This window comes from Cuculus canorus, chromosome 31 (genome assembly GCF_017976375.1).
Source record: "Cuculus canorus isolate bCucCan1 chromosome 31, bCucCan1.pri, whole genome shotgun sequence".
Lineage (NCBI taxonomy): Eukaryota > Metazoa > Chordata > Aves > Cuculiformes > Cuculidae > Cuculus > Cuculus canorus.
Genome location: NC_071431.1, coordinates 1,140,356 through 1,161,516, shown reverse-complemented (window position 1 = coordinate 1,161,516; position 21,161 = coordinate 1,140,356). Strand labels below are relative to the sequence as shown.

At 57.9% G+C, this 21,161-nt stretch overlaps 1 protein-coding gene across 1 annotated transcript in view; it reads left to right on the top strand.

Annotated features, from left to right (window-relative positions):
- The first annotated feature begins 1,207 nt into the window (after window positions 1–1,207).
- The window catches only part of COL11A2 (collagen type XI alpha 2 chain), a 79,689-nt gene continuing 59,735 nt past the window's right edge, over window positions 1,208–21,161 (top strand). Inside the window, exons 1-10 of the mRNA XM_054051963.1 lie at window positions 1,208–1,310; window positions 11,919–12,077; window positions 13,527–13,734; window positions 13,817–13,973; window positions 15,472–15,546; window positions 16,037–16,111; window positions 17,902–17,955; window positions 18,071–18,112; window positions 20,031–20,093; window positions 20,202–20,276. Coding sequence (XP_053907938.1) covers window positions 1,238–1,310; window positions 11,919–12,077; window positions 13,527–13,734; window positions 13,817–13,973; window positions 15,472–15,546; window positions 16,037–16,111; window positions 17,902–17,955; window positions 18,071–18,112; window positions 20,031–20,093; window positions 20,202–20,276 — 981 coding nt within the window. The 5' untranslated portion in view covers window positions 1,208–1,237. The remainder of the gene's footprint in view (window positions 1,311–11,918; window positions 12,078–13,526; window positions 13,735–13,816; window positions 13,974–15,471; window positions 15,547–16,036; window positions 16,112–17,901; window positions 17,956–18,070; window positions 18,113–20,030; window positions 20,094–20,201; window positions 20,277–21,161) is intronic.

Below are 21,161 nucleotides of genomic sequence, written 5' to 3'. Positions count from 1 at the left end.
GACTGGGGTGGACTGGGATCGAACTGGGACGGCACTGGTGTGACACTGGGATGGACTGGAGCGGACTGGGATGGACTGGGATGGCACTGGGATGGACTGGAACGGACTGGGATGGCACTGGGATGGACTGGAGCGGACTGGGATGGACTGGAACGGACTGGGATGGCACTGGGACGGGAGTGGGACGACACTAAGACTGACTGGGACGGACTGGGATGCACTGGGACGGACTGGAATGGAGTGGGATGGGACCGGGATGGCATTGGGATGGACTGGGACGGGAGTGGGACTACACTGGGACTGACTGGGATGGACCGGGACGAGAGTGGGACGATACTGGGACTGACCGGGATGCACTGGGATGGACTGGGACGGCCTGGGGTGGACTGGGGCGAGAGTGAGATGGACTGGGACGGCACTGGGACGGACTGGGAAGGCTCTGGGACTGATTGGGATGGACTGGGATGGACTGGGACGATACTGGGACTGACTGTGACGCACTGGGATGGACTGGGATGCACTGGGACCGGACTGGGATGGACTGGGACGGGACTGGGACGGCACTGGGATGGATTGGAACGGACTGGGACTGACTGGGATGGCACTGGGACGGACTGGGAAGGCACTGGGATGGATTGGAACGGACTGGGACTGACTGGGATGGCACTGGGACGGACTGGGATGCACTGGGACGGGCCGGGACGGCACTGGGATGGACTGGGACAGACTGGGACGGGACTGGAACGGACTGGGACTGACTGGGATGAACTGGGACGGGACGGGACGGCACTGGGATGCACTGGGACGGACTGGGGCGGCGCTGGGACGGGACTGGAATGGACTGGGAAGGCACTGGGATAGACTGGGACGGGACTGGAACGGACTGGGACTGACCGGGACGGCACTGGGATGCACTGGGACGCACTGGGACGGGATTGGAACGGACTGGGACTGACTGGGAATGCACTGGGATGGCACTGGGACGGACTGGGATGCGCTGGGACTCACTGGGATGCACTGGGACGGACTGGGAAGGCACTGGGACGGACTGGGAATGCACTGGGATGGCACTGGGGCGGCGCTGGGCCGGCACTGGGATGGAACTGGGACAGACTGGGGCGGACTGGGGCGGGGGCGGGGCCGGGGCGGGGCCTCGCGGGTCCGTTCCCGTTTCGGCGCCTCTCGGGGCTCATTCGGCTCCGGAGCGGCTCCGGAGCGGCTCCGGATCGGTCCCGGTATGGCCCCGCGCGGCCCCGCGGTCCTTCTCCTCCTCCTCCTCAGCGCCGGCATCGCCCGCCCCGACCGGCCAGGTGCGACTGGGAGCACTGGGAGCACTGGGAGAGGGGCTGGGAGCACTGGGAGAGGGGCTGAGAGAGGGACTGGGAGCACTGGGAGCACTGGGACAGGAACTGGGAGAGGGGCTGGGAGCGCTGGGAGAGGGACTGGGAGAGGGACTGGGAGCACTGGGAGAGGGACTGGGAGCGCTGGGAGAGGGACTGGGAGCGGGACTGGGAGCACTGGGAGAGGGACTGGGAGCGCTGGGAGAGGGACTGGGAGCACTGGGAGCACTGGGAGAGGGGCTGGGAGCGCTGGGAGAGGGACTGGGAGAGGGACTGGGAGCACTGGGAGCACTGGGAGCACTGGGAGAGGGACTGGGAGCGCTGGGAGAGGGACTGGGAGCACTGGGAGAGGGGCTGGGAGCACTGGGAGAGGGACTGGGAGCACTGGGAGCGCTGGGAGAGGGACTGGGAGCACTGGGAGAGGGGCTGGGAGCACTGGGAGCGCTGGAAGCGCTGGGAGAGGGACTGGGAGCGCTGGGAGCGCTGGGAGAGGGACTGGGAGCACTGGGAGAGGGACTGGAAGCACTGGGAGCGCTGGGAGAGGGACTGGGAGCACTGGGAGAAGGACTGGGAGCACTGGGATAGGGACTGGGAGCACTGGGAGAGGGATTGGGAGCACTGGGATAGGGACTGGGAGCGCTGGGAGAGGGACTGGGAGCACTGGGAGAGGGATTGGGAGCACTGGGAGAGGGACTGGGAGCACTGGGAGAGGGATTGGGAGCGCTGGGAGAGGGACTGGGAGCACTGGGAGAGGGATTGGGAGCACTGGGAGAGGGACTGGGAGCGCTGGGAGAGGGACTGGGAGCACTGGGAGAGGGACTGGGAGCACTGGGAGAGGGATTGGGAGCACTGGGAGAGGCGCCGGGTGCACTGGGAATGTTACTGGGAGCACTGGGAGAGGGACTGGGAGCGCTGGGAGTGTTACTGGGAGCGCTGGGAGAGGGACTGGGAGCGCTGGGAGAGGGACTGGGAGCACTGGGAGCGTTACTGGGAGCACTGGGAGAGGCGCCGGGTGCACTGGGAGTGTTACTGGGAGCACTGGGAGCGGGATTGGGACGACTGGGAGTGTTACTGGGAGCACTGGGAGCGGGATTGGGAGCACTGGGAATGCGACTGGGAAGCACTGGGCGGACTGGGAGCACTGGGGGAACTGGGAACACTGGGAGAACTGGGAAGAAGCGGCTCGGGATGCTGCTGGGCAACTGGGAGCACTGGGAGCACCACAGGATGCTACTGGGGGAACTGGGAGCACCCCAGTATGCTACTGGGAGCACTGGGGGGATGCTGCCAAGCGCTAACTGGGAGAACTGGGACTGGGAGAACTGGGAGCACTGGGAGGATGCGGCTCAGACTGGAAGGTCCTGGAGATGGGAACTGGGAGATACTGGGAGGTACTGGGAAGCGGTAACTGGGGCAACTGGGAGCGGGTGTTTTGTAACTGGGAATTGGTGACTGGGAGCACTGGGGAGACTGGGAGATACTGGGATTGGAGGGGGATCCTTTAACTGGGGCAACTGGGAGAGGGCGTTGTAACTGGGAATGGGTGACTGGGAGATACTGGGAGATACTGGGACTGGGATTGGAACTGGGAGGTGAACTGGGAGCTACTGGGACTGGGGGGGGGTGTGTGTGCAGTACCACTGGTCCACGGGGTGTACTGGGCTGTACTGGTTTATACTGGGCTGTACTGGTTTAGGCTGGGCTGTACTGGTTTGTACTGGGCTGTACTGGTTTGTAGTGGTTTGTACTGGTTTGTACTGGGCTGTAATGGTTTGTAGTGGTTTATACTGGTTTGTAGTGGTTTATACTGGTTTGTACTGGGCTGATCCCACCCCGTTTATTTATAGCCCAGTGGCCACACCAGTAACACCAGTGGCCCCCGAGGAGCCACAGGGTCCCTGTGCCCCTCCCCGGTTGTGTCCCCCTCATTTGTGTCCCCCCCTCATTTGTGTCCCCCCCCATTTGTGTCCCCCCTCATTTCTACCCCCCAATTTCTATCCCCCCCATATTCCCCCCATATCCCCCCATATCCCCCCATATCCCCCCCATATCCCCCCATATCTCCCCATATCCCCATATCCCCCCCATATCCCCCCCATATCCCCCCATATCTCCCCATATCCCCCCATATCCCCCATATCCCCCCATATCCCCCCATATCTCCCCATATCCCCCATATCCCCCATATCCCCCATATCCCCCATATCCCCCCATATCCCCCATATCCCCCATATCCCCCCATATCTCCCCATATCCCCCATATCCCCCATATCCCCCATATCCCCCATATCCCCCATATCCCCCATATCCCCCCATATCCCCCATATCCCCCATATCCCCCCATATCCCCATATCCCCCCCATATCCCCATATCCCCCCATATCCCCCATATCCCCCCATATCCCCCCATATCCCCATATCCCCCCCATATCCCCATATCCCCCCATATCCCCCATATCCCCCATATCCCCCCATATCCCCCCATATCTCCCCATATCCCCCCATATCCCCATATCCCCCCATATCCCCCCATATCTCCCCATATCCCCCCATATCCCCCCATATCTCCCCATATCCCCATATCCCCATATCCCCCCCATATCCCCCCCATATCCCCCCATATCTCCCCATATCCCCCCATATCCCCCCATATCCCCCATATCCCCCCATATCCCCCCATATCCCCATATCCCCCATATCCCCCCATATCCCCCCATATCTCCCCCATATCCCCATATCCCCCCATATCCCCATATCCCCCCATATCCCCATATCCCCATATCCCCCATATCCCCCCATATTCCCCCATATCTCCCCCATATCCCCATATCCCCCCATATCCCCCCATATCCCCCATATCCCCCCCATATCCCCCATATCCCCATATCCCCCATATCCCCATATCCCCCCATATCCCCCCATATCCCCCATATCCCCATATCTCCCCATATCCCCCCCATATCCCCCCCATATCCCCCCATTTCCCCCCATATCCCCCCATATCCCCCCCATATCCCCCCCATATCCCCCCATTTCCCCCCATATCTCCCCCATATCTCCCCATATCTCCCCCATATCTCCCCATATCCCCCCATATCCCCCCATTTCCCCCCCATTTCCCCCCCATATCTCCCATTTCCCCCCATATTCCCCCCCATATCCCCCCATTTCCCCCCATATCACCCCCATATCCCCCATATCCCCCATATCCCCCCCATATCCCCCACCTGTCCCCCCCCCTTTGTCCCCCCCCTTTCTCAGCCACATTCCTTCTCCTTTTTCCATTGGCAACACCCGCTGGAAATTCCATGAATTCGAGGTGTTTATTCCTGTCCCCCCCCCATGCCCCCCCCCTTTTCCTGTCCCCCCCCCTTCCACCTTTTCCTGCCCCCCCCAGGGCCCCCCCAAGCCCTATAGAGGGGTCAAACCTCCCCCCACCCCAAAAAAAAAAGAGGGTTTCAGGTTTGGGGGTGTATGGGGGGGGGGGGCAACTTGGGGGGGGGTAACTAAGGATTTGGGGGGGTCTTAGGGGTCCCCTAAGGGTCTAAGGAGGGGTTTGGGGGTCCCCCAGGAGTCCAAGGGAATTTGGGGGGGGGCACTTAGGGGTTTTGGGGGGGCACTTGGGGGTTTTGGGGTCCCCCCAAGAGTCTAGGGGATTTTGGGGGGGCACTTGAGAGGCCGGGGGGGGGGACTTGGGGATTTGGGGGTCCCCCAGGAGTCCAGGGAGCACCTGGAGATTTGGGGGGGGGGGGGGGGCACTTGGGGGTCTGGGATGGACTCAGAAACTTGGGGGGCACTTGGAGGGGGGGATGGGATCCCCTCTTTGGTGGCAGAGGATGATGGGGGGGGGGGGATGGGAAGGGGCCCCCCCTTTTTCTCCCCTTCCCCCCCCCATGGGTTGAGTTATGAAGGGGAGAAGAAAGAGGTCTCTGTTCTTGGGGGGGGGGGGGGGGGAGGAAAAGGGAGGGGGGGGGTTTGGTTTGGAGACCCCCCCCGAGACCTGGAAAAGGGGGGGCGGGAGGGGTTTGGGGGGGTCTTAGGGGGGTTTAGGGGAGGATTAAGGGGTTTTTGGGGGGGTCTGAGGGGGGTTTAAGGGGTTTAAGGGGGGATATTAAGGTGTTTGGGGGGGCTTAAGGGGTTTTAGGGGGATTTAGGGGGGATTAAGGGTTTTTTGGGGGGGTTTAAGGGGGGGGTTAAGGAGTTTTGGGGGGTAATAAGGGGTTTTGGGGGGGTTAAAGGGGTCTTAGGGGGGATTAAGGGGGTTTAGAGGGGGTTTAAGGGGGGGTTAAGGGGTTTTGGGGGGTATTAAGGGGGTCTGGGGGGGTTTAAGGGATCTTAGGGGGGATTTAGGGGGGATTAAGGGGTTTTAGGGGGGGTTTAAGGGGGGGTAAGGGGTTTTGGGGGGTAATAAGGGGTTTTGGGGGGGTTTAAGGGGGGGTTAAGGGGTTTTGGGGGGTAATAAGGGGTTTTGGGGGGGTTTAAGGGGGGGTTAAGGGGTTTTGGGGGGTAATAAGGGGTTTTGGGGGGTTTAAGGGGTCTTAGGGGGGATTTAGGAGGGATTAAGGGGTTTTGGGGGGTATTAAGGGGTTTTGGGGGAGTTTAAGGGGTTTTGGGGGGTTTAGAGGTCTTAGGGGGGGATTAAGGGGTTTTGGGGGGTAATAAGGGGTTTGGGGGGGGTTTAAAGGGTTTTAGGGGGGATTTAGGGGGGATTAAGGGGTTTTAGAGGGGGTTTAAGGGGGAGTTTAAGAGGTTTTGGGGGGTATTAAGGGGTTTTGGGGGAGTTTAAGGGGTTTTGGGGGGTTTAGAGGTCTTAGGGGGGGATTTAGGGGGGATTAAGGGGTTTTGGGGGGTAATAAGGGGTTTGGGGGGGGTTTAAAGGGTTTTAGGGGGGATTTAGGGGGGATTAAGGGGTTTTAGAGGGGGGTTTAAGAGGGGGTTAAGGGGTTTTGGGGGGTATTAAGGGGTTTTGGGGGGTTTAAGGGGTCTTAGGGGGGATTTAGGGGGATTAAGGGGTTTTAGGGGGGATTTAGGGGTTAATAAGGGGTTTTGGGGGGTATTAAGGGGTTTTAGGGGGATTTAGGGGGGATTAAGGGGGTTTAGAGGGGGTTTAAGGGGGAGTTTGAGGGGTTTTAGGGGAGTTTGAGGGTTTTTGGGGGGTTTAAGGGGTTTTAGGGGGGATTAAGGGGGAGTTTAAGGGTTTTTTGGGGGGTATTAAGGAGTTTTGGGGGGTTAAGGGGTTTGGGGGGTGATTTAAGGGGTTTTGGGGGGGTTTAAGGGGATATTAAGGGGTTTTGGGGGGGCTTTGGGGGAGTTTAAGGAGTTTGAAAGGGGATTTTGGGGGAATTTGGGGAGGTTTTGGAGGTGATTTTGGGGGTTTGGGGGGTTTTGGGGGGATTTGGGGTAGGTTTGGGGCTGAATTTGGGGGTTCTGGTGTCCTTTTGGGGTGAATTTGGGGGGATTTTGGGGTGAATTTGGGTTTTATGGGGGTGAATTTGGGAGGTTTTGGGGGGTTTTGGAGCGATTTGGGGAGTTTTGGGGTGATTTTGGGGTGAATTTGGGGAGTTTTGGGGTTAATGTGGGGGATTTGGTGTGAATTTGGGGATTTTGGGGTGATTTGAGGTGAATTTTGGTGATTTTGAGGCGCTTTTGGGGGGTTTTGGGGTGAATTTTAGTGATTTAGAGGTGCTTTTGGGGGGGTTTGGGGTGATTTTGGGGGTTTTGGGGTGAATTTTAGTGCTTTTGAGGCGCTTTTGGGGGGTTTTGGGGTGAATTTTGATGATTTTGAGGTGCTTTTGGGGGCTTTTGGGGTGATTTTGGGGGTTTTGGGGTGAATTTTGATGATTTAGAGGTGCTTTTGGGGGGTTTTGGGGTGATTTTGGGGGGTTTTGGGGTGAATTTTGGTGCTTTTGAGGTGCTTTTGGGGGGATTTCGGGGTGATTTTGGGTGTTTTGGGGTGATTTTGGGGGTTTTGGGGTGAATTTTAGTGATTTTGAGGTGCTTTGGGGGTGTTTTGAGGTGTTTTGGGGAGATTTTGGAGTGAATTTAGGGGGTTTTGGGGTTGGAGCTTCCCCACAGCGGTGCCCCCCACTATGGGGCCAAGAAGGAAAAAAGGGGGGGACATGGGGGGGGCTGAGGTTGATGAGAAACCCAGATTGGGGCTGGAAGACGGATGGACAGACGGACAGAATTGGGGGGAGGGGGGGGTCCCCCTATACTTTGGAGGGGGGGACGACTATGGGGGGGATGGGGGGTGTGGGGGGTGATGGGGGGTGTTTTTTGGGGGGGGTCTTGGCCCTTTGTGGGGGGTCTTGAGGGCTTTGGTGTCCGTGTGTCCGTCTGTCCGTCCGGCGTTGATGGGTTCTGCAGGTGGGGGGGGGTGGGAAGAGGGGGGGCACAGGTTTGGGGGGAGCCAAAAAGAAAGAGGGGGGGAACACAAAGAGCCCCTTCATGGCAGAAGGCGGCGGCGGTGGTGGTGGCGGCGGACGGACGGACGGACGGACGTGGGGAGGGACGGGCACAGCGGTGCCCCACAGCAACCGGGGGGTCCAGGGGGACCCAGAGGGACCTATAGGGCCCCGTGGAGCCTATAGGGACCCATAGGGACCCATAGAGACCCATAGAGACCCATAGAGACCCATAGGGATCATAGGGACCCATAGAGACACATAGGGACCCATAGGGACCCATAGGGCTCCATAGAGACACATGGAGACCCATAGAGACCCCATAGAGACCTATAGGGACCTATAGAGACACATACGGACCATAGAGACCCACAAAGCCCATAGGGACCCATAGAGACCCATAGAGACCTATAGAGACACATAGGGACCCATAGGGACCCACAGAGACACATAGAGACCCATAGGGACCCATAGGGACCCATAGGGCTCCATAGAGACACATGGAGACCATAGAGACACATAGGGACCCATAGAGACCCATAGAGACCCATAAGGACCCATAGAGACACATAGAGACCCGTAGAGACCCATAGGGACCCATAGAGACCATAGGGACCCATAGAGACCCATAGGGACCTATAGAGACCCATAGAGACACATAGAGACACATAGGGACCCATAGAGACCCATAGAGACCATAGGGACCTATAGAGACCCATAGAGACCCATAGAGACCCATAGGGACCTATAGAGACCCATAGAGACACATAGAGACACATAGGGACCCATAGAGACCCATAGGGACCCATAGGGCTCCATAGAGACCCATAGAGACCATAAGGACCCATAGGGACCCATAGAGACACATAGGGTCCCATAGAGACCCACAGAGACCATAAGGACCCATAGAGACACATAGAGACCCATAGGGATCATAGGGACCCATAGAGACCCATAAGGACCCATAGGGCCCCACAGAGCCCCATAGAGACCCATAGGGACCTATAGAGACCCATAGGGACCCACAGAGACCCATAGGGACTCATAGGGCCCCATAGAGACCTATAGAGACACATAGGGATGCATAGAGACCACAGGGCCCCATAGAGACTCATAGGGACCCAGAGAGACCCATAGGGATGCATAGAGACCATAGGGCCCCATGGAGCCCATAGGGCCCCAGAGAGACCGTAGGGACCTATAGAGCTCCATAGTGCCCTATGGAACCCTATAACACTCCATGGTGCCCCACAGCAGCCGGGGGGTCCAGGGGGACCCATAGAGCCCCATAAGGCCCCATGGAGCCCATAGAGACCCATAGGGACCCATAGAGACCCTTAGAGCCCCATAGAGCCCCATAGAGACCTGTAGAGACACATAGGGACCCATAGGGACCTATGGAGACACATAGGGCCCCATAGAGCCCCATAGAGCCCCATAGTGCCCTATGGAACCCTATAACACCCCATGGTGCCCCACAGCAGCCGGGGGGTCCAGGAGGACCTATAGAGCCCCATAAGGCCCTATGGAGCCCATAGAGACCCATAGGGACCCTTAGAGACCCATAGAGCCCCATAGAGCCCATGGTAACCTATAGAGCCCCATAGTGCCCTATGGAACCCTATAACACCCCACGGTGCCCCACAGCAGCCGGGGGGTCCAGGAGGACCTATAGAGCCCCATAAGGCCCTATGGAGCCCATAGGGACCCATAGAGACCCATAGGGACCCTTAGAGACCCATAGAGCCCCATAGTGCCCTATGGAACCCTATAACACCCCACGGTGCCCCACGGCAGCCGGGGGGTCCAGGGGGACCTATAGAGCCCCATAGGGCCCCATGGAGCCCATGGTAACCTATAGATCCCCATAGCGCCCTATGGAACCCTATAATAGCCCACTGTGCCCCACGGCAACCCGGGGGTCCAGGGGGACCCATAGATCCCATAGTACCCCCTGGACCCCCATAGTGCCCCATAGCACCGCATAGCACCCCATGGCACCCTATGGAACCTTATGGCACCCCATAGCACCGCATAGCACCCCATGGCACCCTATGGTGCCCCATAGCACCGCATAGCACCGCATAGCACCCCATGGCACCCTATGGAACCTTATGGCACCCCATGGCACCCCATAGCACCCTATAGCACCCTATGGCACCCCATAGCATCCACAGCACCCCATAGCACCCTATGGCACCCCATAGTATCCACAGCACCTTATGGCACCCCATAGCACCCCATAGTGCCCCATTGAACCCTATAGCACCCCATAGCGCCCCATAGCATCCATAGCGCCCCATAGCACCCTATGGCATCCACAGCACCCCATAGCACCCTATGGCACCCCATAGCATCTATAGCACCCCATAGCATCCATAGTGCCCCATAGCACCCCATGGCACCCCATAACACCCCATGGCACCCTATGGCACCCCATAGCGCCCCATAGCACCCCATAGCATCCACAGCACCCCATAGCACCTTATGGCACTCCATAGAGCCCCATAGCGCCCCATAGCACCCCATAGCGCCCCATAGCACCCTATGGCACCCTATGGTGCCCCATAGCGCCCCATAGCATTCTATAGCACCCTATGGCACTCCATAGCGCCCCATAGCACCCTATGGCACCCTATGGCACCCCATAGCACCCCATAGCACCCTATGGCACCCTATAACACCCCATAGCGCCCCATAGCACCCCATAGCGCCCCATAGCACCCTGTGGCACCCTATAGCGCCCCATAGCAACCTATAACACCCCATAGCACCCCATAGCACCCCATGGCACCCCATAGCGCCCCATAGCACCCTATGGCACCCCATGGCACCCCATAGCACCCCATGGCACCTTATGGCACCCCATAGCACCCCATAGCACCCCATGGCACCCCATAGCGCCCCATAGCACCCCATAGCACCTTATGGCACCCCATAGCACCCCATAGCACCCTATAACACCCCATAGCACCCCATAGCACCCCATGGCACCTTATGGCACCCCATAGCACCCCATAGCACCCTATAACACCCCATAGCGCCCCATAGCACCCCATAGCATCCATAGCGCCCCATAGCGCCCCATAGCATCCATAGCGCCCCATAGCACCCTATGGCATCCATAGCGCCCCATAGCACCCTATGGCACCCCATGGCATCCATAGCCCCCCATAGCCCCCCATAGCCCCCCATAGCGCCCCATAGCACCCTATGGCACCCCATAGCGCCCCATAGCACCCTATAACACCCCATAGCACCCCATAGCACCCCATGGCACCTTATGGCACCCCATAGCACCCTATGGCACCCTATAACACCCCATAGCGCCCCATAGCACCCCATAGCATCCATAGCGCCCCATAGCACCCTATAACACCCCATAGCACCCCATAGCACCTTATGGCACCCCATAGCACCCCATAGCACCCCATGGCACCCCATGGCACCCTATGGCATCCATAGCGCCCCATAGCACCCTATGGCATTCATAGCCCCCCATAGCACCCCATAGCATCCCATAGCACCCTATGGCATCCATAGCGCCCCATAGCACCCTATGGCACCCCATAGCGCCCCATAGCCCTCCATAGCACCCTATGGCGCCCCATAGCGCCCCATAGCACCTCATAGCACCCTATGGCACCCTATGGCACCCCATGGCATCCATAGCACCCTATGGCGCCCCATAGCCCCCTATGGCGCCCCATAGCCCCCCATAGCGCCCCATAGCACCCTGTGGCACCCTATAGCGCCCCATAGCACCCTATAACACCCCATAGCACCCCATAGCACCCCATGGCACCTTATGGCACCCCATAGCACCCCATAGCACCCTATAACACCCCATAGCACCCCATAGCACCCCATAGCATCCATAGCGCCCCATAGCGCCCCATAGCATCCATAGCGCCCCATAGCACCCTATGGCATCCATAGCGCCCCATAGCACCCTATGGCACCCCATGGCATCCATAGCACCCTATAGTGCCCCATAGCACCCTATGGCGCCCCATGGCATCCATAGCCCCCCATAGCCCCCCATAGCCCCCCATAGCGCCCCATAGCACCCTATGGCGCCCCATAGCCCCCCATAGCGCCCCACAGCGCCCCATAGCGCCCCATAGCGGCGGTGGTTGTGGGGTGGTCCGAGCGTGCCGTGTTCCCCCCGGAGGTGTCGTGGATGTGCTGCGGGTTCTGGAAGTGGAGGCTCAGCCCGAAGGAGTCCGGAAGGTTCCGGGTTTTTGCTCCCAACGCGGCGTCGGCTCCGATGTGGCCTTTCGGATCACGCGGGGGGCGCAGCTCAGCGCCCCCACACGAAAGCTCTTCCCCGGTGAGAGGGGGGACACAATGGGGGGGGACACAATGGTGGGGGGAACCGATGGGGGGGGGAACCAATGGTGGGGGGAACCGATGATGAGGGGAACCGATGATGAGGGGAACCAAGGGGGGACACAATGGTGGGGGGAACCAATGGTGGGGGGAAAAATGGGGGGGACACAATGGTGGGGGAACCAATGGGGGGGACACAATAGTGGGGGGAACCAATGGGGGGGGACACAATGGTGGGGGAAACCAATGGTGGGGGGACACAATGGTGGGGGGACACAATGGTGGGGGGAATCTAATGGTGGGGGGACACAATGGTGGGGGGAACCAATGGTGGGAGGACACAATGGGGGGGGGACCCAATGATGAGGGGAATCCAATAGTGGAGGAACCCAATGATGAGGGGGACCAGATGATGAGGGGACCCCAACGATGGGGGGAACGTAATGATGGAGGAACCCAACGATGGAGGAACCGAATGATGGAGGGACCCAACGATGAGGGGAACCCCAACAATGGAGGAACCCAACGATGGGGGAACCCAACGATGGGGGAACCCAACGATGAGGGGAACCCAACGATGGGGGAACCCAATGATGAGGGGACCCCAACGATGAGGGGACCCCAATGATGAGGGGAACCCAATGATGAGGGGACCCCAACGATGGGGGAACCCAATGATGGAGGGACCCAACGATGAGGGGAACCCAACGATGAGGGGAACCCAACGATGGAGGAACCCAACGATGAGGGGAACCCAACGATGAGGGGAACCCAATGATGGGGGAACCCCAACGATGAGGAGAACCCAATGATGGAGGAACCCAACGATGGAGGACCCCAACGATGAGGGGAACCCCAACAATGGAGGAACCCAATGATGAGGGGAACCCAACAATGAGAACTTTATGATGGGGGAACCCAATGATGGAGGGACCCAACGATGAGGGGAACCCAACGATGAGGGGAACCCAACGATGAGGGGAACCCAATGATGAGGGGACCCCAACGATGGGGGAACCCAATGATGGAGGGACCCAACGATGAGGGGAACCCAACGATGAGGGGAACCCAACGATGAGGAGAACCCAATGATGGGGGAACCCAACGATGGGGGAACCCAACGATGAGGGGAACCCCAACAATGGAGGAACCCAATGATGAGGGGAACCCAACAATGAGAACTTAATGATGGGGGAACCCAATGATGGGGGAACCCCAATGATGGGGAGAACGTAACATTGGGGGAACCCAACGATGAGGGGAACCCCAACGATGAGGGGACCCCAACGATGAGGAGAACCCAACGATGAGGAGAACCCAACGATGAGGGGAACCCCAACAATGGAGGAACCCAACGATGAGGGGAACCCAACGATGGGGGAACCCAACGATGAGGGGAACCCCAACGCCCCCCAACCCTTCTCTCCTCCCTTTTCCCCCCCCTTTGTAGGACCTTTCCCGGTGGACTTCTCCATTGTGGCGTTGGTGAAGGTCAAAGCCGGCGCCCACCCTTTCCTCCTCTCCATCTACGGCCAAGATGGCGCCCAACAGCTCGGCCTGGCCTTGGGTCGCTCTCCCGTCTTCTTCTACGGTGGTGGTCCTCCACCACCTCCTGAGGACCTCCGGCGTTTCCGGGGGGTGGATTTCACCGACGGCAGGTGAGGAATTGACCCATCTTGGAGGGGGAGGGACCTCGGAGGTCCAAGATGGCCGAACTGAGCTGGAGGTGTCTCCTCGGAGGTGGCACCGGGTGGGACTGAGCGTCCGCGGCCGTTGGGTCACTCTCGTGGTGGACTGCGAGGAACGAGGGACGCGGCCCTTGGCCCGAAGGCTCCGGGCGCCCCTCGACAGCCGCGGGGTCACCGTCGTCGGCGCTCGCGGCAGCGATGGCTTCCAGGTGACCTCTGAGCCTCCGGGTCCTCATCGCCTTCTCCTCCATCTCCATCTCTTCATCTCCATCTCCTCCATCTCCATCCCTTCCATCTCCTTCTCCTCCATCTCCTTCTCCTCCATCTCCATCTCTTCATCTCCTTCTCCTCCATCTCCATCTCTTCCATCTCCATCTCTTCATCTCCATCTCTTCATCTCCATCTCTTTCACCTCCATCTCTTCCATCTCCATCTCCTCCTTCTCCTCCATCTCCTTCTCCTCCATCTCCTTCTCCTCCATCTCCATCTCTTCATCTCCTTCTCCTCCATCTCCTTCTCCTCCATCTCCATCTCTTCATCTCCATCTCTTCCATCTCCATCTCTTTCACCTCCATCTCTTTCACCTCCATCTCCTCCTTCTCCTCCATCTCTTCATCTCCATCTCCTCCATCCCCATCTCTTCATCTCCTTCTCCTCCATCTCCATCTCTTCATCTCCATCTCTTCATCTCCATCTCCTCCTTCTCCTCCATCTCCATCTCTTCATCTCCTTCTCCTCCATCTCCTTCTCCTCCATCTCCATCTCCTCCATCTCCATCTCCTCCTTCTCCTCCATCCCCATCTCTTCATCTCCTTCTCCTCCATCTCCATCTCTTCCATCTCCATCTCTTCATCTCCATCTCTTCCATCTCCATCTCCTCCTTCTCCTCCATCTCCTTCTCCTCCATCTCCTTCTCCTCCATCTCCATCTCTTCATCTCCTTCTCCTCCATCTCCTTCTCCTCCATCTCCATCTCTTCATCTCCATCTCTTCCATCTCCATCTCTTTCACCTCCATCTCTTTCACCTCCATCTCCTCCTTCTCCTCCATCTCTTCATCTCCATCTCCTCCATCCCCATCTCTTCATCTCCTTCTCCTCCATCTCCATCTCTTCATCTCCATCTCTTCATCTCCATCTCCTCCTTCTCCTCCATCTCCATCTCTTCATCTCCTTCTCCTCCATCTCCTTCTCCTCCATCTCCATCTCCTCCATCTCCATCTCCTCCTTCTCCTCCATCTCCATCTCTTCATCTCCATCTCCTCCATCTCTTCCATCTCCATCTCTTCATCTCCATCTCCTCCATCTCTTCCATCTCCATCTCTTCCATCTCCATCTCTTCCACCTCCATCTCTTCCACCTCCATCTCTTCATCTCCATCTCTTCATCTCCATCTCCTCCATCTCTTCCATCTCCATCTCTCCACCTCCATCTCTTCCACCTCCATCTCTTTATCTCCATCTCTCCATCTCCATCTCTTCCACCTCCATCTCTTCATCTCCTTCTCCTCCATCTCTTCATCTCCATCTCCTCCATCTCCATCTCTTCATCTCCATCTCTTCAATTCCATCTTTTCCATCTCCATCTCCTGATGTTCTCCATCTCCTCCATCTCCTCCATCTCCATCTCCTCCATCATCTCCTGATGTTCTCCATCATCTCCTGATGTTCTCCATCATCTCCTCTGCCGTTAACCCTTCGTTTCCCTCAGGGGGACCTTCAGGAGTTCTTTGTGGCCGATGACCCTCAGGTCGCCTTCGACCATTGCCATCGCTGTCCCCCCCAGGTGAGGGGGGGGACCCCAAAATCCCCCCCCAGGGACCCCCCAAACCCTTCCCCCCCCCCAAAATCCCCCCTCAGGGCCCCCCCAAACCCATCTCCCCCCCCCAAATCCCCCCTCAGGGCCCCCCCAAACCCATCCCTCCCCCCCAAAATCCCCCCCAAACCCTTCCTCCCCCCAAATCCCCCCCACAGGGCCCCCCCAAACCCATCCTCCCCCCAAAATCCCCCCTCAGGGCCCCCCCAAACCCATCCCCCCCCAAAATCCCCCCTCAGGGCCCCCCGAACCCATCCCCCCCCCCAAAAATCCCCCCAGGGCCCCCCCAAACCCATCCCCCCCCCCAAAATCCCCCCCCAGGACAAAAAGGGGACCCCCAAATCCTTCCCCCCCCCCATTTTTCACCCCCAAATCCCCCCCTCCAATTTTGCCCCCCCCCAAAAAAAGAGGGGGGGGTCCCCCCCAACTTCATCTTCTGCCCCCCCCCCCCCCTTTAAAGCCCCCCCAGAGCCCCCCCCGAATGCTGAACACGGCCCCCGCCCGGGGGGGACCCCCCAAAACTCGTTTCCGAGAGGTATGGGGGGGCTTTAAACTGGGGTTAAACTGGGGGGGTCCCATGGGGGGTATTTTTGGGGTGGGGGGGTCATTTTGGGGGTCCCAGGGGGGTTCTGGGGGGGTCATTTGGGGGTTGGGGGGTCCCAAGTGGGTATTTTTGGGGGTTTTGGGGGTCCCAAGTGGGTATTTTTTTGGGGGGGTCCCGGGGGGGTCATTTTGGGGGTCCCAGGGGGGTTCTGGGGGGGTCATTTTGGGGGTTGGGGGGGTCCCAAGTGGGTATTTTGGGGGGTTTTGGGGGGTCCTAAGGGGGTATTTTTGGGGTTTGGGGGGTCCCGGGGGGGTCATTTTGGGGGGTTTGGGGGTCCCAAGTGGGTATTTTTTTGGGGGGTCCCAAGGGGGTCATTTCGGGGGTCCCAGGGGGGTTCTTGGGGGGTCATTTTGGGGTTGGGGGGGTCCCAAGTGGGTATTTTGGGGGGTTTTGGGGGGTCCTAAGGGGGTATTTTTGGGGTTTGGGGGGTCCCAGGGGGGTCATTTTGGGGGTTTTGGGGGTCCCAAGTGGGTATTTTTTTGGGGGGGGTCCCAAGGGGGTCATTTTGGGGGTTGGGCGGTGTCCATGGGGGGTATTTTTTTGGGGGGGGTCCATGGGGGGTATTTTTGGGGTGGGGGGGTCATTTTGGGGGTCCCAGGGGGGTTCTGGGGGGGTCATTTGGGGGTTGGGGGGTCCCAAGTGGGTATTTTTTGGGGTTTTGGGGGGTCCTAAGGGGGTATTTTGGGGGTTTTGGGGGGTCCTAAGGGGGTATTTTGGGGGGGGGGGTCCTGGGGGTCATTTTTGGGGTCTGGGGGTCCCATTTGGGTCATTTTTGGGGTGTGGGGGGGTCCATTGGGGTCATTTTGGGGGTCCCGGGGGGGTTCTGGGGGGGTCATTTGGGGTTGGGGGGGTCCCAAATGGGTATTTTTGGGGGTTTTGGGGGGTCCTAAGGGGGTATTTTGGGGGTGGGGGGGTCCCGTGGGGGTCATTTTGGGGGTTTTGGGGGTCCCAAGTGGGTATTTTTTTGTGGGGGGTCCCAAGGGGGTCATTTTGGGGGTCCCAGGGGGGTTCTGGGGGGGTCATTTGGGGTTGGGGGAGTCTCAAGTGGGTATTTTTGGGGGTTTTGGGGGGTCCTAAGGGGGTATTTTTGGGGTTTGGGGGGTCCCGGGGGGGTCATTTTGGGGGTGGGGGGGTCCCAAGTGGGTATTTTTTTGGGGGGGGCCCTAAGGGGGTCATTTTGGGGGGTTGGGGGTGTCCATGGGGGGTATTTTTTTGGGGGGGGGTCCATGGGGGGTATTTTTGGGGTGGGGGGGGTCATTTTGGGGGTCCCAGAGGGGTTCTGGGGGGGTCATTTGGGGGTTGGGGGGTCCCAAGTGGGTATTTTGGGGGTTTGGGGGGGTCCTAAGGGGGTATTTTGGGGGGGGGGGTCCTGGGGGGTCATTTTTGGGGTCTGGGGGTCCCATTTGGGTCATTTTTGGGGTGTGGGGGGAGTCCATTGGGGTCATTTTGGGGGTTCTGGGAGGATCCTTTTGGGGTGTCGGGGGGGTCATTTGTGGGGGGGTCCATTGGGGTCATTTTGGGGGTCCCAGGGGGGTTCTGGGGGGGTCATTTGGGGGGTTGGGGGGGTCCCAAGTGGGTATTTTGGGGGGTTTGGGGGGTCCCAAGGGGGTCATTTTGGGGGTTTGGGGGTGTCCATGGGGGGTATTTTTTTGGGGGGGGGGATCATTTTTGGGGTGTGGGGGGGCCACACCTCTGCCCCCCCCCTGCCCCCCCCCCCCCAGACCCCATCACGTGGTTCCAAAGGTGAGAAAGGCGACGCCGCTGTCCTCGAACCGGTACGTGACCCCCACTTTTGGGGGGACCCCCCCAACCCCCCCCTTAACCCCCCCAATTCATTTTTGGGGTACCCCCCCCCCCTTAACACCCCCTTTTGGGGTTTATTCCCCTCAGGGAATGCTCGTGGAGGGCCCCCCCGGACCCGAAGGACCTGCGGTAATGACACCCCCCCCCCCCCCAAAAAAAATGGGGGGTCCCCCCCTTAATTATGGGGGATCCTCCTTAATTATAGGGTCCCCCCCTAATTATAGGGTCCCCATCTTAATTATAGAGCCCCCCCTTAATTATAGGGTCCCCCCTTTAATTATAGAGCCCCCCTTAATTATGGGGGACCCCCTTGATTATAGAGGCCCCCCTTAATTATGGGGTCCCCTCCTTAATTATAGAGCCCCCCCCTTAATTATGGGGGACCCCCTTAATTATGGGGTCCTTCTCTTAATTATAGAGCCCCCCTTAATTATGGGGGACCCCCTTGATTATAGAGGCCCCCCTTAATTATAGAGCCCCCCCCTTAATTATAGGGTCCCCATCTTAATTATAGGGTCCCCATCTTAATTATAGAGCCCCCCTTTAATTATGGGGTCCCCTCCTTAATTATGGGGGACCCCCTTGATTATAGAGCCCCCCCTTAATTATGGGGTCCCCCCTTTATTATGGGGTCCCCTCCTTAATTATAGAGCCCCTCCTTAATTATGGGGGACCCCCTTAATTATAGGGTCCCCATCTTAATTATAGAGCCCCCCCTTAATTATAGGGTCCCCCCTTAATTATGGGGGACCCCCTTAATTATAGTGTCCCCATCTTAATTATAGAGCCCCCCCTTAATTATAGGGTCCCCCCTTAATTATGGGGGACCCCCTTGATTATAGAGCACCCCCTTAATTATAGAGCCCCCCCTTAGTTATGGGGTCCCCTCCTTAATTATAGAGCCCCCCCTTAATTATGGGGGACCCTCCTTAATTATAGGGTCCCCCCCTTAATTATGGGGGACCCCCTTGATTATAGACCCCCCCCTTAATTATGGGGTCCCCCCTTTATTATGGGATTTCCCCCTTAATTACAGAGCCCCCCCTTAATTATAGGGTCCCCCTTAATTATGGGGTCCCCTCCTTAATTATAGAGACCCCCCCTTAATTATAGGGTCCCCCCCTTAATTATAGACCCCCCCACCCCTTAATTATGAGATGCCCCCCCTTAATTATTGACCCCCCTTAATTATAGACCCCCCTTTAATTATTGAACCCCCCTTAATTATAGAGACCCCCCCTTAATTATAGACCCTCCCCTTAATTATAGACCCCCCTTAATTATAGACTCCCCTTAATTACAGAGCCCCCCCTTAATTATAGGGTCCCCCTTAATTATGGGATTCCCCCCTTAATTATAGAGACCCCTCCTTAATTATAGACCCCCCTTTAATTAGAGACCCCCCCTTAATTATAGAGACCCCCCCTTAATTATAGACCCCCCCTTAATTATAGACCCCCCTTTAATTATAGACCCCCCCTTAATTATTTATCCCCCCTTAATTATAGACCCCCCTTTAATTATAGACCCCCCCTTAATTATTTATCCCCCCTTAATTATAGACCCCCCTTTAATTATAGAGCCCCCCCTTAATTATAGGGTCCCCCTTAATTATGGGATTCCCCCCTTAATTATAGAGACCCCCCCTTAATTATAGACCCCCCTTTAATTAGAGACCCCCCCTTAATTATAGAGACCCCCCCTTAATTATAGACCCCCCTTTAATTATAGACCCCCCCTTAATTATAGACCCCCCTTTAATTATAGACCCCCCCCTTAATTATAGACCCCCCTTTAATTATAGACCCCCCCTTAATTATAGACCCCCCTTTAATTATAGACCCCCCCTTAATTATAGACCCCCCTTTAATTATAGACCCCCCCTTAATTATTTATCCCCCCTTAATTATTGACCCCCCTTAATTATTAACCCCCTCCTTAAGTATTGACCCCCCCTTAATTATTGACCCCCCCTTAATTATTAACCCCCTCCTTAATTATTGCCCCCCCCTTCCCCCCCGTTAATGAATTTTGGGGTCCCCCGCAGGGCCCCTCGGGCCCCCCCGGCACTCAGGGCCCCCCCGGAGCTCCGGGCGATCCGGGACAAAGGGTGAGTTTGGGGGTGTCCCCCCCTTTCCCAGTGCCTCCCAGTGCCTCCCAGTGCCTCCCAGTAAGACCAGTGACACCCCCAAACCTTTCCCCCCCCCCCATCCTCCAGGGCCCCCCCGGGCGCCCCGGGCTCCCCGGATCCGACGGAACCCCCGGTCCCCCCGGCACTGCCATGATGCTGCCCGTGAGTCCTAATCCCAATCCCAATCCTAATCCCAATCCTAATCCCAATCCCACTCCTATTCCTCCCCTTAAACCAAATCCCGCTCCAAACCCCAATCCCACTCCTAATCCGACCCCAAATTCCACTCCTAATCCCACACCCACTCCAAATCCCATTCCAAATCCCACTCCAAATCCCACTCCCACTCCAAATCCAACTCCAAATCCCATTCCCACTCCATATCCCACTCCTCATCCCACTCCAAATCCCTCTCCCACTCCTAATCCCGCACCCAATCCCGCTCCCAATCCCTCTCCCAATCCGAATCCCACCCCAAATCCCACTCCCATTCCGTATCTCACTCCAAATCCCACTCCCACTCCAAATCCCACTTCTAATCCCTCTCCAAGTCCCACTCCCACTCCTAATCTGACTCCCAATCCCACTCCCCATCCCGCTCCAAATCCCTCTCCCATTCCAAATCCCACTCCCAATCCCACTCCCACTCCCAATCCCACTCCCAATCCCTCTCCCAATCCCACTCCAAATCCCAATCCCACTCCCAATCCCAATCCCTCTCCCAATCCCTCTCCCAATCCCACTCCCAATCCCACTCCCAATCCCTTCTCCCCATCCCATTCCCACTCCCACTCCCAATCCCAATCCCACTCCCACTCCCAATCCCAATCCCACTCCCCATCCCACTCCCACTCCAAATCCCACTCCGAATCCCAATCCCTCTCCCACCCCCATTCCCACTCCCAATCCCACTCCAAATCCCAATCCCTCTCCCACTCCCACTCCCACTCCAAATCCCACTCCGAATCCCAATCCCTCTCCCAATCCCACTCCCACTCCAAATCCCACTCCAAATCCCACTCTGAATCCCAATCCCAATCCCACTCC